At 41.5% G+C, this 16,007-nt stretch overlaps 1 protein-coding gene across 2 annotated transcripts in view; it reads left to right on the top strand.

Moving 5' to 3' along the window:
* ITIH5 (inter-alpha-trypsin inhibitor heavy chain 5) overlaps positions 1 to 16,007 on the top strand; it is a 109,428-nt gene that overhangs the window by 38,654 nt on the left and 54,767 nt on the right. For both annotated transcript variants that reach the window (XM_054436167.2, XM_054436168.2), the window contains exons 6-7: positions 13,805 to 13,974; positions 14,989 to 15,105. In XM_054436167.2, coding sequence (XP_054292142.1) covers positions 13,805 to 13,974; positions 14,989 to 15,105 — 287 coding nt within the window. The remainder of the gene's footprint in view (positions 1 to 13,804; positions 13,975 to 14,988; positions 15,106 to 16,007) is intronic.

Raw genomic sequence — 16,007 nt, 5'->3', positions numbered from 1 at the left:
TTCCAACTCCAACTCCACGTTGAGAGAAGAGGCTCCAAGTCTGGCTTAGCGTCAGCGTTCATCCCTGTGGTTTGACGGCTCCATTGCCAGTCTCAGTGGTTCCCAAACTTTGCCGCCCGTTAGAATCCACAGGGAGCTTTTATAAATCTGTTGCTTAAGCCTCACCCATGCCAATGAAATCAAATAGCTGCGGATGGAAACTAGGTGTCAGTATTTTTATTAAAAAGAGCCCCTTGTGATTGCAACGGGTAATAAAGTTTGAGGTCTAGACTGTGATGTCCTGTTTGCTAGCAATATTCCGCTTTAGTTCCTACCCCTTTGTTTTCTAAACTCTTTTTTTTTTTTCCTGGGCTGCTTGACCCCATTTCCAAGCTGCCACCTGGGGTTCCTGGGTAACCTCAATTCCTCATCTCTATCAAAACTGAGGGACTTACAAGACTTTGCGCTAGCCTAACATAAAAGGAAATCTTAACTCTAGGAATGGGGAGACCTTTGTGACTGTTTTCATGTTCTCCTGCCATCTGGTTCATCACCGGGAAGTGTTTGGCACTTAAGAACACGAAAGAAAGAGATAGAGTATCAGGTTATGCTCTTAAAAAAATACATTCTAAAAAGACAACCTACAGAATAGGAGAAAATATTTGCAAATCATATATTTGATAGGAGTCTAGTGTCCAGAATATACAAAGAATCCTTACAACTCAACCACAAAAGGATAAACAACCCAATTAAAATATGAGCAAAGGACTTGAACAGACGTCCTTCCAAAGAAGACATATGAATGGCCAAAAAGCATCAGAAAAGGTGCTCGACACAATTAGTCATTAGGAAAATGCAAACCAAAACCACTTCTCACACCCTAGGATGGGTATAATGGAACAAACAAAGGAAAGTTACAAGCATTGGGGAAGATGTGGAAAAATTAGGACCCTCGTACATTGCTGGTAGGAATGTAAAATGGAGCAGGAAAACATTTGAAGGTTCCTCAAAAAGTTAAAATGAGCAAGTTAAGAGATCTAGCAAGACCCAAGATCTGGCAAAATTTACCAGCGTAAGTCAAGAAAATGCTAAAACCTAATATCACTGTCATAACCAACAGTTATTTCCCCCTCAGTTCCTTCAACAAACACTTACTGAGCACCTATGCCAGGTGCATAGTAAATTGTACACTTAAAATGAGTAAATGTTATGGTGTGTAAATTAAACTTCCATAAAACTTTTTTTAAAAAGCAAGGAATAGAAAGAGTAAACCGTGAAAGTCATACGACTACACCTGTTGAGTGGTAGAAAAAGTAGTCAGCATTATTCTTAACTTTACAAATAACTAAAATTTTTAAATTACTTATAGATTTTTAAGTTTTTAATATACATTTATAGAATACCACACCCAAAAGTACAGCTCCCTAGCCGCCCCCAATAAATTCAAATTCACTTGTCTAGGGTAGGACTTGTCTAGAGTGGGTTGTCTGGAATTCTTTCTAAACCCTTCTAGGTTACTAGAGAGTGTAGTCAGGATTGAGAGTCATTGATGTAAAGATGGAGCAAGTCCTCTCGGTATATATTCAAAATAACTGAAAGCAGGTACTTAAATACTTGTGCAGAAATGTCTACAGTAGCAGTATTCACAGTAGCCCCAAAGTGGAAACAACAAAAACGCTCCTGAACAGGTGAATGGAGAAACAAAATGTGGTATATGCGTACAATGGAATATTATCCAGGCATGAAAAGGAATGAAACACAGATACATGCTGCAACATGGACACATGCTACAACATGGATACATGCTACAACATGGACACATGCTACAACAGGGACACATGCTACAACATGGATACATGCTACAACATGGACACATGCTACAACAGGGACACATGCTACAACATGGACACATGCAAAAACACAGATACATATGATAACATGGACACACGCTGCAACATGGATACATGCTACAACACAGATACATGCTACAGCATGGACATATGTCACAACATGGATACATGCTACAACATGAACACATGCTACAACATGGATGCATGTGACAACCCGGACAACATGGACACATGGTACAACATGGATGCATTTGATAACACAGATACATGGTACAACATGGACACATGCCACAACGCAGATACATGCTACAGCATGGACACATGTCACAACACGAACACATGGTACAACATGGACACATCCCACAACATGGATACATGCCATAACACGGATACATGGTATAACATGGACACATGCCACAACACAGATCCATGCTACAACATGGATACATGCTATGATACAGACACATGCTATAGCACGGATACATGCCACAACACGGATACATGCTACAATGTGAAGGAGCCTCGAAAACATTATGCTAAGTGAAAGAAGCCAGACTGAAAAGGTCACATGTGTATGATTCCATTTAGCTGAAATGTCCAGAACACACAAATCCGTAGAGACACAAAGCAGATTGGTGGTTGCCTGGGGCTGGGAGGAGGGAGAAATGGAAAGTGGCTGCTGGATGGTTACAGAGTTTCCTCGGGGTGATGAAGATGTTTTGGAACTTAATAGAGGTGGTGTTTGCACAACATTGTGGATGTACTAAATGCTATTTGTTTGTATACTTTAAAATGGTTAATTTTGGCTGGGCACGCTGGCTCAGGTCTGTAATCCCAGCACTTTAGAAGGCCGAGGTGGGTGGATAACTTGAGGCCAGGAGTTTGAGACTGGCCTGGCCAACATGGTGAAACCCCATCTCTACTAAAAATACAAAAATGAGCTGGGCTTGGTCGTGGGTGCCTGTAATCCCAGCTACTTGGGAGGCTGAGGCAGGAGAATTGCTTGAATGTGGGAGGCAGAGGTTGCAGTGAGCTGAGATTGCACCACTGCACTCCAGCCTGGGAGACAGAGCAGCGAAACTCTGTCTCAAAAAGAAAAAAAAAAGAAAGGTTAATTTCATGTTCTTTGAGATTCACCTTGACTTTTGTTAAAAATGAAAAAATTACATTCTAGGTTGTTAGAATCCCCCTCCCTCCACATGCCCTGGAAGCTGGTTTGCTGTGTTCTCTGGCAGTTATCTGTGGGTGCTTCACATGCGTGGGAAGGCAAATAACAGGACTGGGTACCATCCAATTTATGGCTTGCTTTTTAATCATATCACTCCTGTGTAAGTGTCCAATAAAATGTCAATCCTCAAATAATCCTAAGAACTGAGGAAGCGTCACTGGAAAGAAGAGAACCACTGGAAATACAGCTTTATGACCTTTTATTTGGAAGACCTGGTGGCTGACACTGCAGCTGTCTTTGAGGCCAGGCTACTGACCAGCCACACATCCCTCAAGGTCAAGTGCCCTCGATCAGAGACTAGCACAGCATCCTACATATCAGTTGATGCCCAAGAAGGGCTTGAATTGAATCTGTTTAATTATTATCACTTTTTTACTCTATTTTCTTATTTTTCTTTTACTTTAAGTTCTGGGATCCATGTGCAGAACGTGCAGGTTTGTTACGTAGGTATACATGTGCCACGGTGGTTTGCTGCACCCGTCAACCTGTCATCTAGGTTTTAAGCCCCGCATGCATTAGCTTTTGTCCTAATGCTTTCCCTCCCCTTGTGCACCACCCCCTGTTTTTGAAATTATTCTGACGTTTTTCTTTGCTCTGTGAGCATCATGATCTGCCTTTGCTGTGAAGGCTTCGGTTATCTTCATAGGTACTTAGTGTGGCACCTGACATAGAATGGGTGCTCAGTAGGTGTTTGTTGAAGGAACTGAGGGGAAGTAATTGTTGGTTATGACAGTGCTATCAGGTTTTCAGCACTTTCTTGGCTTATGTTGGTAAATTTTGCCAGATCTTGGGTCTAGCACTTATGTTGTTATGAAGCAGGGATTAAGAGACAAAAGTAATAACTAACTTTGGTTCCAGAAGACTCTGGTTACAGAAAATCTAGACAAATCCCCCTTAGCTAGGTTTTCCAGATGAGATATAAGATGCCCAGTTTCATTTGAATTCAGAGAAACAATATGTCCTGTGTGATATTTAGGACATGCTTGTACTAGGAAATTATTCATTGTTTATCCGAAATTCAAATGTAACCAGGCATTCTGTATCGTAATTTGCTAAACCGGGCAACTCTGCCTATTAAAGGGCTGCATTGTGACTGGTTGTAAAACCCCCAGTTCCAGGGTCCCGGCCTGGGTCCAGTCTCTCCTCTGCAGCTGGAAGGGCAGGACCCTATTTGGCCTCTCCGAAATCTCTGTACCTTTGCCAGGAAACAATCTGGTTGTTATGTGAGGGTTTCCAGCATTGTTCACACAGAAATTATTCAGGTATGAATCATTTGGCCCCATAGTTGGTTGTGTTTTGATTTCTAATCCAATATGAAAATCCGTGTTATCTTGCTTGTTTTGACGTTGGCTGTGGCTCGGTCAACCCAAGAGTGTGGCACAGAGGCTTTGGCTTTTCTCTGTAGCTCAATACCGGTGAGACACCTCCTCTTTACTGTGAGGCTTCACTCTTTTTCTTCCTTTTTCCTGCTGCCTTGGCTTGCTGTGGGAGGTGGATGTTGTCAGTGTGTATGACCTGGGCCACCGCAGCTGTGGCTGAACCAGAGATGGGCCGGGGGATGTGATGCAGATCACCAAGAGCATCAGCCACACCCCCTGAACACTTTCGGGAAGAGAAACATCAGTTCCCTTGAAGGGCTCCTCTGTCCATCTGCCCAGCTACGCGCTAATGCATTTCATCATTTTCATCCTCAATGTTCCACAAGCTGGACGTGAACTCTCACATGTTTTTGGTGCTGTGCGAGGTTCCTGAAATCTACAGACGTCTAAGATGTTGTCACTGCCTTTGCAGAACTTAGAGTTGGCAATTAAAAACTTTGTAAAAATTGTGATAAAAAGTACACGACATAAAATTTACCATCTTAGCTGTTTCTTTTTCTTTGTCTTTCTTTTTTTTTTTTTTTTTGAGACAGAGTATCACTCTGTCACCCAGGCAAGAGTGCAGTGGTGCAGTCTTGGCTCATGGCAACCTCTGCCTCCTGGGTTCAAGCAATTCTTCTGCCTCAGCATCCCCAGTAGCTGGGGTTACAGGCTCACGCCACCAGGCCCGGCTAATTTTTGTATTTTTAGTTGAGACAGGGTTTCACCATGTTGACCAGGCCAGTCTCAAACTCCTGATATCAAGTGATCCACCTGCCTTGGCCTCCCAAAGTGCTGGGATTACAGGTGTGATCCACCACGCCCGGCCCATCTTAGTCATTTCTAAATGTTTGGCAGTGTTAAGTCTATTCACATTGGCGTGTTACCAATCTCCTGAACTTTTTCATCTCCCAAACTGAAACTTTGTACCCATTAAACACTGACTCCTCATCTCTTCTTCCCCCTGGTCCCAGATAACCACTGTTCTCCTTTCTGTCTCATCTATGAATTGGACGACTTTGCATACCTCATGTAAGTGAACTTATACAGTATCTGTTCTTTTGTGTCTGGCTTATTTCACCTGACATAATGTCCTCAAAGTTTATCCATGTTGTACCACATGTCAACATTTCTCTTCTTTTCAAGGCTGAATATATTGCACTGTGTGTCTGCACCAAGTGCCACTCCACTTTTCTCGGTTATTAGCCTCTGCTCTGCCTGTGTGCCAGAGAACACTGCAAAGGCATTTGACAGAAGTCTCTCAATCTCATATTCCTTGGCTGCTCTACCATTGTTTCTGGTGGGCTTCCATTTGGTTGAATTTCAAATGCTTGGAGCAGCTAGTATTTGAGGTCTCCAATGGACATGTGATGGCAGAAAGGGATAATGCATATATATATATATATATATATATATATATATATATATATTTTTTTTTTTTTTTTGAGGTGGAGTCTCACTCTGTCGCCCAGGTTGGAGTGCAGTGACATAATCTTGGCTCACTGCAACCTCTGCCTCCCAGGTTCAAGCAATTCTCCTGCTTCAGCCTCCCTAGTAGCTAATTTTTGTATTTTTAGTAGAGACGGGGTTTCACCATGTTGGCCACGCTGATCTGGAACTCCTGGCCTCAGGTGATCTGCCTCCCTTGGCCTCCCAAAGTGCTGGGATTACAGGCATGAGCCACAGTGCCTGGCCTGATAATGCATGTTTGTTTGTTTTGAAATGGAGTTTTGCTCTTGTTGCCCAGGCTGGAGTGCAATGGTGCAATCTTGGCTCACTGCAACCTCTGCCTCCCGGGTCCAAGTGATTCTCCTGCCTCAACCTCCCGAGTAGCTAGGATTACAGGCATGCACCACCATGTCCCACTAATTTTGTATTTTTAGTAGAGACAGGGTTTCTCCATGTTGGTCAGGCTGGTCTCGAACTCCCGACCTCAGGTGATCTGCCTACCTCGGCCTCCCGAAGTGCTGGGATTACAGGCATGAGCCACTGTGCCCGGCCTGAGAATGCATATTTTTAAGGGTTAACTTTTAGAATGTGTGCTTGCTGGGTGAGGTAGTTGTACTTGTTTTCACGCATAGTCTCTTGGGAAATTTTTTCAAATATAGAAAACTGAGAGTCAGGAATCAATTATTTTAGGAAGGAAAAGCATTGAATAAGCCGTGAAGAAAGCTGATTTGCTAAGAAACCTGGGCAAACATCTACTTAACTATAAAATACCAAAGCTGAGTTTGAATCCCTTCAGCTGTAAATTTGAATTAGTATTCTATACTATGTGTTGCTATCATATCTATATGATGCTGTTTTCCAAAATGATTTAAAATACCAAACATTCATGTAGGGAAAGAAAAATTCTTTCCCAAAAGAAAACTGTGGCTAGTAAGAGACTTATGAAGGTATTTTTTTTTTTTTTTTTTTTTTTTTTTTTTTTTTGAGACGGAGTCTTGCTCTGTTGCCCAGGCTGGAGTGCAGTGGCGCAATCTCAGCTCACTGCAAACTCTGCCTCCCGGGTTCACGCCATTCTCCTGCCTCAGCCTCCCGAGTAGCTGGGACTACAGGTGCCTGCCACCACACCCGGCTATTTTTTTGTATTTTTAGTAGAGATGGGGTTTCACCGTGTTATCCAGGATGGTCTCGATCTCCTGACCTCGTGATCTGCCCACCTCGGCCTCCCAAAGTGTTGTGATTACAGGCGTGAGCCACTGCGCCCGGCCTTATGAAGGTATTTAAGCAAATTCCTTCTCGTCGTCATTGCCTCTGTGTTACCAGTTTTTCTTTCAATCCTCCGCTGATGTGTTTGAGTTTTGTCTTTATGGCCACCCTCAGAGGGTAGTGCTCCAATTATTCACAGTATTTTTGACCTCCATATATTTAAGAAATTGCCTCGTTGGATCCCAGGTAAGCAGGGTTCATAAACAAACATAGACAATTTAAGCTTCTTTCTAAAGAGGAAATGAGCAGGCAGTGTGTGTTGGGAAATCCTTTTGTCAATGCACCAGGTGTTGGCTGCTTTTCTCTGACAGCAGCCAAAACCCAGACCCTCAGGAAACAGGCCAGGAAATACCTCTCCGTATCAACCCAGAGGGTGGCGCTTCCAGCTCATGGCTGTGAACATGAGGCTCTTCTCAATCTTTTCACCTTTGGCATTTTACATAGCAGTTGGCTGCCATCTTTCCCCATGTGATAATTGTCTAGGAAAAGATTGTATGTTTGTGACCAACATCCATGTATCAGGACATCACTAAGGACATATGTTTTGTTCTCTTCAACTCTGATGCACAAGCTATAAAGTACTTTGTCATTACCCAATAGGTTCAGTCAGAGGAATATTTAATGGCACTTATAGGCATGGTTCTTAACTTTCTTTAGAGTCCTTGGAGAATGTGGCAAAATCAATGTATCCTTTCTTCAGAAAAAAATGTACATTTATGCTTACATGCAAAATTCTGTGTATAATTTTAGGGGTCTTTCAGACAGCTACTGACTTCATTATATTTTGTAAAGATTATTCTTTTTTTTTTTCATTTTTTTCAGTAAAATTTTATTGCATACTGGATTATATTCCAATTATGTGGCAACACTCAAGAGTACATATAAATTTAAAGCACTTAAATTTGTCTTGTAAATGTTATCATACATTTTGTTATTGTTTGATAGTTGTAACTAAATGTTGTAACTAGAACACTAACACATTTAAGCCATAATCATGTTATTGATTTAATATAGCTCTACAGGGTATGAGGTGAGGCAGCAAAGTGTGTTATACAACATTATGGAAATGTGATTATGTAATTTATAATAAAAATATTTGGAAGACTTAGAACAGAATTGTAAATCATCATAAAAAACAAGTGCAGTATATATGAACCAGAGCAGTTTTTCAAGAGAGAATTGAAGAATGAAGCAAATACAATCAAGGAAAAAAATGCTGCAGCAGAAAGATTATTCTTTATATAAGTATATTGACATACGTATAATGTGTATATATATTGAATTTCCTGTTACGAATGTTTATTATGTGTCTGTCCTTTTGAAATATTGTTTTTTTCAAGCTTTCAGTGGTATAGAGAAAACTGTTATGACAAAATGTGAACTGTATGTTATCAAAGAGCATTTTTTTCTTTATAAGTTGCCTTTCATAATGGACAAAGAGGACAAAAAACTACTTCTGAAGGGGAAGAGGATGGAGCTAGTATGTATTGAGCACCTACTGTCTGCCAGGCACCACGCGGGGTACCTTACATATGAGATCTCACTTCACCTCAACAATGATTCTGTGACTGTGGAATTGTTTCCATGTAACAGACGTGGGACTGAAGCTCAGGAATATTAAGTCAGTCGTTTTGATTCAGTCACACTCTAGAACCCACTCTCTTTGGTATTCTGTAGTTTGCAAAGACAACACAAAACTTCTTGCTCTAAAATACTGGGCTTTAGAAAAGAAGAGAGCCCCAGGGAGCCCTGGTGGCCTGAGAGGCAGGGAAGAGTCAGTGAGTGGAGGAAGAGCGTGAGTGAATTTTTCCGAGGGCATGAGAGGCAGTTGTGTGTCCCTGGGGTTGTCTTGCATGGGACCCCCAATGCCTGCATGAAGACAGGGAGATGGCATTAGAAGACTTGGCTTCCCTCAAATCGGAGCAGCTGCTCCAGCTCGCCATAGAAGTGGGCAAGAAGGAGAGAACACGAAGGAGGAAAGAGACACGGGTTCTCATTAGACAAGTGGGTCAGATTCTTCCTCTTTTTTGGTCTGCACCAATGTCTTTCCTTGCAGTCTTCATTAACCTGTGACTCTGACGACCCTGTGGGTGACACTTATTTTTGTGCTTAGGAAATATCTGTGGTGGTCAGCAGGGTGAGCCCCCATTCACAGCAAGGAAAAATGGAGTCATGTTCTTCTGCTCTGGGATTTTCGTCAGTAACAGTGGAACAGCCCATACGAACCTACTTAACAGATTTTTTCTCCCTTAATAAAAAGATGATTCTATTTTCTAGAGATGCTCCTCTAGAATTGCTCCCAGTAAACTTAAAAAAAAAAGTAGTGAAAAATTTATTGGGTCACATTTACTGTCTGGTTCTTACTGGGTGGTGGTTGGCCTCAGGAACCAGGCTCCTTCGTGAGTAACCAAACTGAGAATCAACCCATTCTTTGGGTGTGTAAAATAAGCCCATTTAGTTGAATCTCATGAATTTTCATCATGAACTAGTAAAACCAGAGGTCACTAGGAAACCAAAATAATCATACAGTATCCTTCCTCATGGTCCATATCAAAAAGCCCAGTCAAGTGAATGATGAAGAGAGAAATTATACTTTCTAATCCCCAGTGCTTTTACTCAGCCATGAATGGTATTAATTCAGGGAGCTTGTAAAAAGCATTTTCACGAGAGAGATTGGAAGCAAGACTAAGTAGGTGCATGCTGGCAGCATAAAGAGAGTCTAATCTAATTATTGTGGAATCTTAGAGATAATCTAAGGGCTGCCTAGTTGCATACAACACATTTTATTGACTCTTTTCTATGTGTAAGGCACACGGACTGTGTGTAAGGTACATGCCTATTTTCTATGGGCAAAAACCAGAGTCACCCAGAGGGCTCGTTAAAACACAAATGGCGGAGTCCCATCCCCAGAGTTTCTGACTCCGAGTTTCTGGGGTGGGCCTGAGAATTGGCATTTCTAGCAAGTTCCCAGGAGCTGCTGATGCTGCTGGTTCAAGATCACACTGTGAGAACTGCTCTACACCCTCGTGGGGGGGATTATTCCAGGGTTCACTTGAGCCCTTCTAATGCGATGGGTTGTGAAAGCGGCCGATCCCAACAGAACAGCTTTCTTAGGGTTCACCGACACTGCGCTGAAAAGTGCCTCCCGGAAGCTCTCTCCCTGGTCCTAATTCTGCCGGCTGGAATTGCTCTGGACACACCTAATCCTCATTTAATAAATGCTCATGCGCATTCATCCTAAGGAGAAGGACAGAGAGGGGTCTGTTTGGCAAATAACGTTGTTATGTTCCATGCTGGGGAATGCCTGTTTAATCTACTTTGCTAACAATAAATTTAAATGTTAGTAACTGGGGTGTACATACACCATAAAGGGTACAAATGTCATGTGTACAGCTTGATAAAATGTTACATAGATATACACTCATACAACTGCCTTCCACCTCAAGACATGGAATATTTTCACCCTTCCTCAAAATTACCATGTGCTCTTTCCTGGTCCGTAGCAGGCCCTCAAAAGTCAGCACTGTTCTACTCCAGTTGCCATGGATATTTCATGCTCCTCTTGAACTTTATGTAGATGGAAGCAGAGAGAACATGCCCTTTTGTATCTGATATTTTCACTCAAGAAGACTGTGAGGTTCAACCATGTTCTAAATAGCAATATTAGTTCTTTTGTTTTTATTGCCTTGTGGTATCCCAAGTTTGACTTGTGTTTATAGTTGTATATTTAATTGCTCCTTCTATTTTTTTTTGCGGGGGTAGGGGGTGGTGGGATGGAATTTTGCTCTTGTTGCCCAGGCTGGAGTGCAATGGCGCGATCTCAGCTCACTGCAACCTCCGCCTCTCTGGTTCAAGTGATATTCTCCTGCCTCAGCCTCCTGAGTAGCTGGGATTACAGCCACCACACCCACCTAATTTTTTGTATTTTTAGTAGAGACGAGGTTTCTCTTTGTTGGCCAGGCTGATCTCAAACTCCTGACCTCAGGTGATCCACCCGCCTCAGGTGATCCACCCGCCTCAGCCTCCCAAAGTGCTGGCATTATAGGCGTGAGCCACCGGGCCTGGCCCCTCCTTCTATTTTATATAGTTAAGGTTGGAAATTGATATGGTTTGGCTCTGTGTCCCCACCAAAATAGCATTTCGAATTGTAATCCCCATGTATCAGAGGAGTAGCCTGGTGGGAGGTAATTGGACCATGGAGGTGAATTTCCCCCTTGCTGTTCTCGTGATAGTGAGTGAGTTCTCAACGAGATCTCATGGTTTAAAAGTCTGGCGCTTCCGGGTTGTCTCTCTCTTCTGCCACCATATAGACGTGCTCGCTTCACGTTTGCCTTCTGCGGTGATTTTAAGTTTCCCGAGGCTTCCCCAGCCATGCAGAACTGTGAGTCAATTAAACCTCTTTTCTGTATAAACTACCCAGTCTCAGGTACTTCTTTATAGCAGTGTGAAAATGGACTAACACAGTAATGATGTAAGCTAGCATGACTGCTGACTGTGAACTGGAATGGTGCTAAGTACATGACATCACTTGATCTTTTCAATACAGTGAGATTGGTACTGTCATTAATCCATTTTACAGATGAGATAACCAAGGCTGAGTAACTTGCTCAAAGTCTCACAGCTGATAAGAAGTGAAACCAATATTTGAATGCCGGTGTCTGACCATGATCCTGCGTTCTTAGCTGATATATTATGATGCCTGTCACTCTGGGTGCTTTAACAATGACCACCAATGAGAGATTGACCCTGGACAGCATGCAGTTTCCTTTGATTTCAAGGACTTTTCCTTTTTCAGCACCCATTTCTTTCTCCTGTCTAATGGGTCTAAGGCATCTTCAACCATGCTGGTAGTGACCTGGGCTGTGCCACCTGTCCATGCACTGTCTGGATTTTCCCAACTCCTTCAGATGAGCAGATCTGTGGACTCATGTTCTCTCTTATGTAACTGTCTCCCTACAAAAATAACCTTTTCTGTTTGCTGGCTCTCTGATCACTTCCAAAATCCCTGTCCTTGATAATTGCAAATAATAGAAGAATCTGTTCTACCTTGTGGTTCCTGTTAAGGTTACACCTAAATTGTCTCTGAAAAATAATTGTCTGTTTTGTTAAAGGAAATGTTTAAACTTCCTTTGACTTGTGTGTCTAATAAACCCTCAGCAGAAGGAAGTTTATTTTTAAATACAAATTACTGTGGCCACTTAACATCTCATTTCCTTTTTCATTCTGCTAATTGGAGATGGGAAATGGCTGGTCAGCCTATTTCATGCTATCAACTTGAGTGCATTTAAAAAGATAATCAGAGGCTTTGCAGCAGTTTTAAGTCTGGCTTTGATTCAATATCTGGATAAAAAGCCTCCACATGCCCTTATGATTAAGAATTTTCGTTTATGTTTTCATGTTCTCCAGGGTGCATGCAGACCTCATCCCTTGGGCTTTTATTGCTAAGTACATAGATATGGTGTTGTTTGGGTTTATAAACGTGAGTAGTTTGCTAAATAATTCTCTGTGTTCTAACAGGAAATGAAGGTCAGGAGTGAAAGATGGGATGCTCTTTGCTTAATCTGTCATCACACTAGGTTTTCATAAATTACATAATATCCATTTATCTATTTATCTTTCTGTAATTCTAATTTATATCCTAAATTTCATGTTAAAAAGCTTTGAGAATTTTTTTTTTTTTTTGAGCCATAAGCTGGGCATGGTGGCTCACGCCTGTACTCCTAGAACTTTGGGAGTCCGAGGCAGGAGGATGGCTTGAGCCTAGGAGTTCAAGACCAGTCTGAGCAACATAGCAAGATGCTGTGTCTACAAAAAGCAACAACAAAAAATTATCCAGGTATGCTGGTGTGTGCCTGTAGTCCCAGCTACTTGGGAGGCTGAGGTGAGAGAATCACTTGAGTCTAAAAGTGAGCTGTGATTGCACCATTGCACTCTGGGTGACAGATTGAGATGCTGTCTCAAAAAAAAAAAAAAAATACAGAAAAAGAGAAATCCCATAGGACAAATGACCAGCGATTTATCATATATATGTAGCATCACACAAGAGGTGAAGGCAGACACTGGAGATTAAAAGAAGCAAGAAATAAAAATGGAATGTGATTGGGGACTCTTCTAATCTTGATTCAAGCAAATCAACCATACCAAGACCCTTTCTTTAGAGAATCAGATAAATTTAAATACAAACTGAGAATTAGATAACGATAGGGCATTGAGCATTAATTTTGTTACTTGTGATAATGGTTTTGTGGTTATGTTAGTAAAAGAGTTCTTACAGGTAAAGACATACTGGAGTATTTATGGATGAAATATGGTGTCTGGAATTTGTTTTAAAATACTCTAGGAAAAAATGGGGAATAGATAAAAACATACAAAAGATTGGTAACATGCTGATGATTGTTAAAGTTGGGTGATAGGTACAGGGGTTCATTTTACTATTCTCTCTACTTTTGTGTGTTTTAAAAATGTTCATAAGAAAAGGTTCAAAAAGAGGCATAAGAGGGAAATATATGATGACATAACTCTCGCATTGTGATATATGAGTACAGTCTTAGAAGTTCCTGTGAAATACAAGCCTGTAATAAAATGAAATCTAAAACTCTGTGTCTGCCAAACAGTTTTTATTTCTTTTTGGAAAAATATATATTAAGTTATTAATTATGTTTCTATCTTGTTTGCAGATGATTCTGGGCCTCCCCCATCTACTGTCATCAATCAAAATGAAACATTTGCCAACATCATTTTTAAACCTACTGTAGTACAACAAGCCAGGATTGCCCAGAATGGAATTTTGGGAGACTTTATCATTAGATATGATGTCAATAGAGAACAGAGCATTGGGGACATCCAGGTAATGGGATCGTTGTTGCTGTTTCATGTTGGTTGGTTGGTACTTTGGATAGACTCAGACTGTGGATTCCAATATTTACCTAAGGGAGAGAGAACTTTCTGCTTCTTAGTAAATTTGTTTAATCCAAAATATTTCTTCAAAGAGACTAGTGGTATTTTTTTTGCTGAGGGTACCTATTTCTGGCTTCAGTAGTCTGCAGAGCAAGTGAAATCTGTAATATAAAGCTCCCTGTGGTGTTTTAGATGAAATTAGAATTTTAGTTCATGCTCCATTTTATTTTATTTTTGAGACCGAGTCTCACTCTGTCACCCAGGCTGGAGTGCAGTGGCCGATCTTGGCTCACTGCAACCTTCGTCTCTGAGGTTCAAGTGATTCCCCTGCCTCAGCCTCCCAAGTAGCTGGGATTACAGGCACCCACCACCACGCCCCGCTAATTTTTGTATTTTTAGTAGAGATGGGGTTTTGCCATGGTGGCCAGGCTGGTCTCGAACTCCTGACCTCAAGTGATCTGACCATCTCGGCCTCCCAAAGCACTGGGATTACCGGCATGATCCACCGTGCTTGGTCCATGTTCCATTTTAATTAAAAGAGACTGCTCATTTCCCTTTAGGTCTTATTGTTCCAGAGACAGGGTGGGGACATTAAAACCTATTAATTGCATCCAGAATGTGAGAATCTTGACGTCTCAACTTGTAAGATGCTTGGTGAAAAAACAGATAATGAAGGAAGCAGAATTCTCAAGTAGCAAAGGTCCAAGGGATGGATAATTAAACTTGAACTGGTAGTCATCACTGATCAATTTTAAAGGGAAGAGTCTACCCTTATACAGATTAAATTAGCAATTAGTTCTCTTGGAGGGATCAGGGACTTAGATAATTTTACTCCAGGTGTAGAATCTCACCCTAAACTCTTTGTCATGCTTTAACTTTTAGAAATTCCATAGACTATCCACTTAAGGTATTTTTCCTCCCCACTCTAGGTACTACCGTTTTTACTTTCTTTTCCCTCCACCAGGTTCTAAATGGCTATTTTGTGCACTACTTTGCTCCTAAAGACCTTCCTCCTTTACCCAAGAATGTGGTATTCGTGCTTGACAGCAGTGCTTCCATGGTGGGAACCAAACTCCGGCAGGTGAGTGAGTGCCAAGTGCCCGTTTATTCCTCTCTCGCTTTTGCCTGGGACAATGACTTGCTTTGTGAATAAAGTTCAGTAGATGCCAAACGTCAGCTTTACCATCCAGCGATTCCTGCCTACGGAGAGCCTTCCTGAGCGGATTCAGTTAAGTCATTGACATAAACTGTCATTTCAGCATGGTGGTTTTAAGAGAGCAGAGGGACGTGCTGTAGAAACCCCTTGAAATAAAGGGCACCGGCAGAGTGGATAATGTAAGTGAGACAGGAATACATCGACAGGGCCAGTCCTCAGCACTATCGTTGATGGAGTGATTCTGTTCAGTGGTGATTCCTTTGAGAACAGTGGAATAGAATCATTGGGAGCCTCCTTAGAATAAAGAACTCAGGTCACAGTAAATCGGGACTGATATTGTCACAAAATTTAGGATGAATCTTAAAATTCCAGGGTGGTGGGGAGACATTCAGGGGTCACATAGTTTATGTCGAAAAATTAGATTCTTGAAAATATGACTATTTATACTTTTCTCACAAACCACTGGAAAAGACTTCCTTATCTTATTCTGCTGTCATAAATGTCAGAATCTTTCATTTATGATACATTTCAAACTCACATAATAGAAAACAGAGCTACTGGCTGCCAGACCAGCTAATATCTTTACATTCTTTGAAAACATGAATCTCTTAGTTTGTCTTTTAAAATTCATTACCTATTTTATTTTATTTGTTTTTTTGAGATGAAGTTTTGCTCTCGTTGCCCAGGCTGGAGTGCAATGGTGTGATCTCAGCTCACTGCATGCAACCTCTGCCTTCTGGGTTCAAGGGATTCTCCTGTCTCAGCCTCCTGAGTAGCTGGGATTACAGGCATACCCCACCACACCTGGCTAATTTTTGTATTTTTAG

The sequence above is a fragment of the Pongo pygmaeus genome, chromosome 8 (assembly GCF_028885625.2).
Source record: "Pongo pygmaeus isolate AG05252 chromosome 8, NHGRI_mPonPyg2-v2.0_pri, whole genome shotgun sequence".
Classification (NCBI taxonomy): domain Eukaryota; kingdom Metazoa; phylum Chordata; class Mammalia; order Primates; family Hominidae; genus Pongo; species Pongo pygmaeus.
Note: the sequence above shows the minus strand (reverse complement) of the source record. Positions and strands in the feature narration are given on the sequence as shown.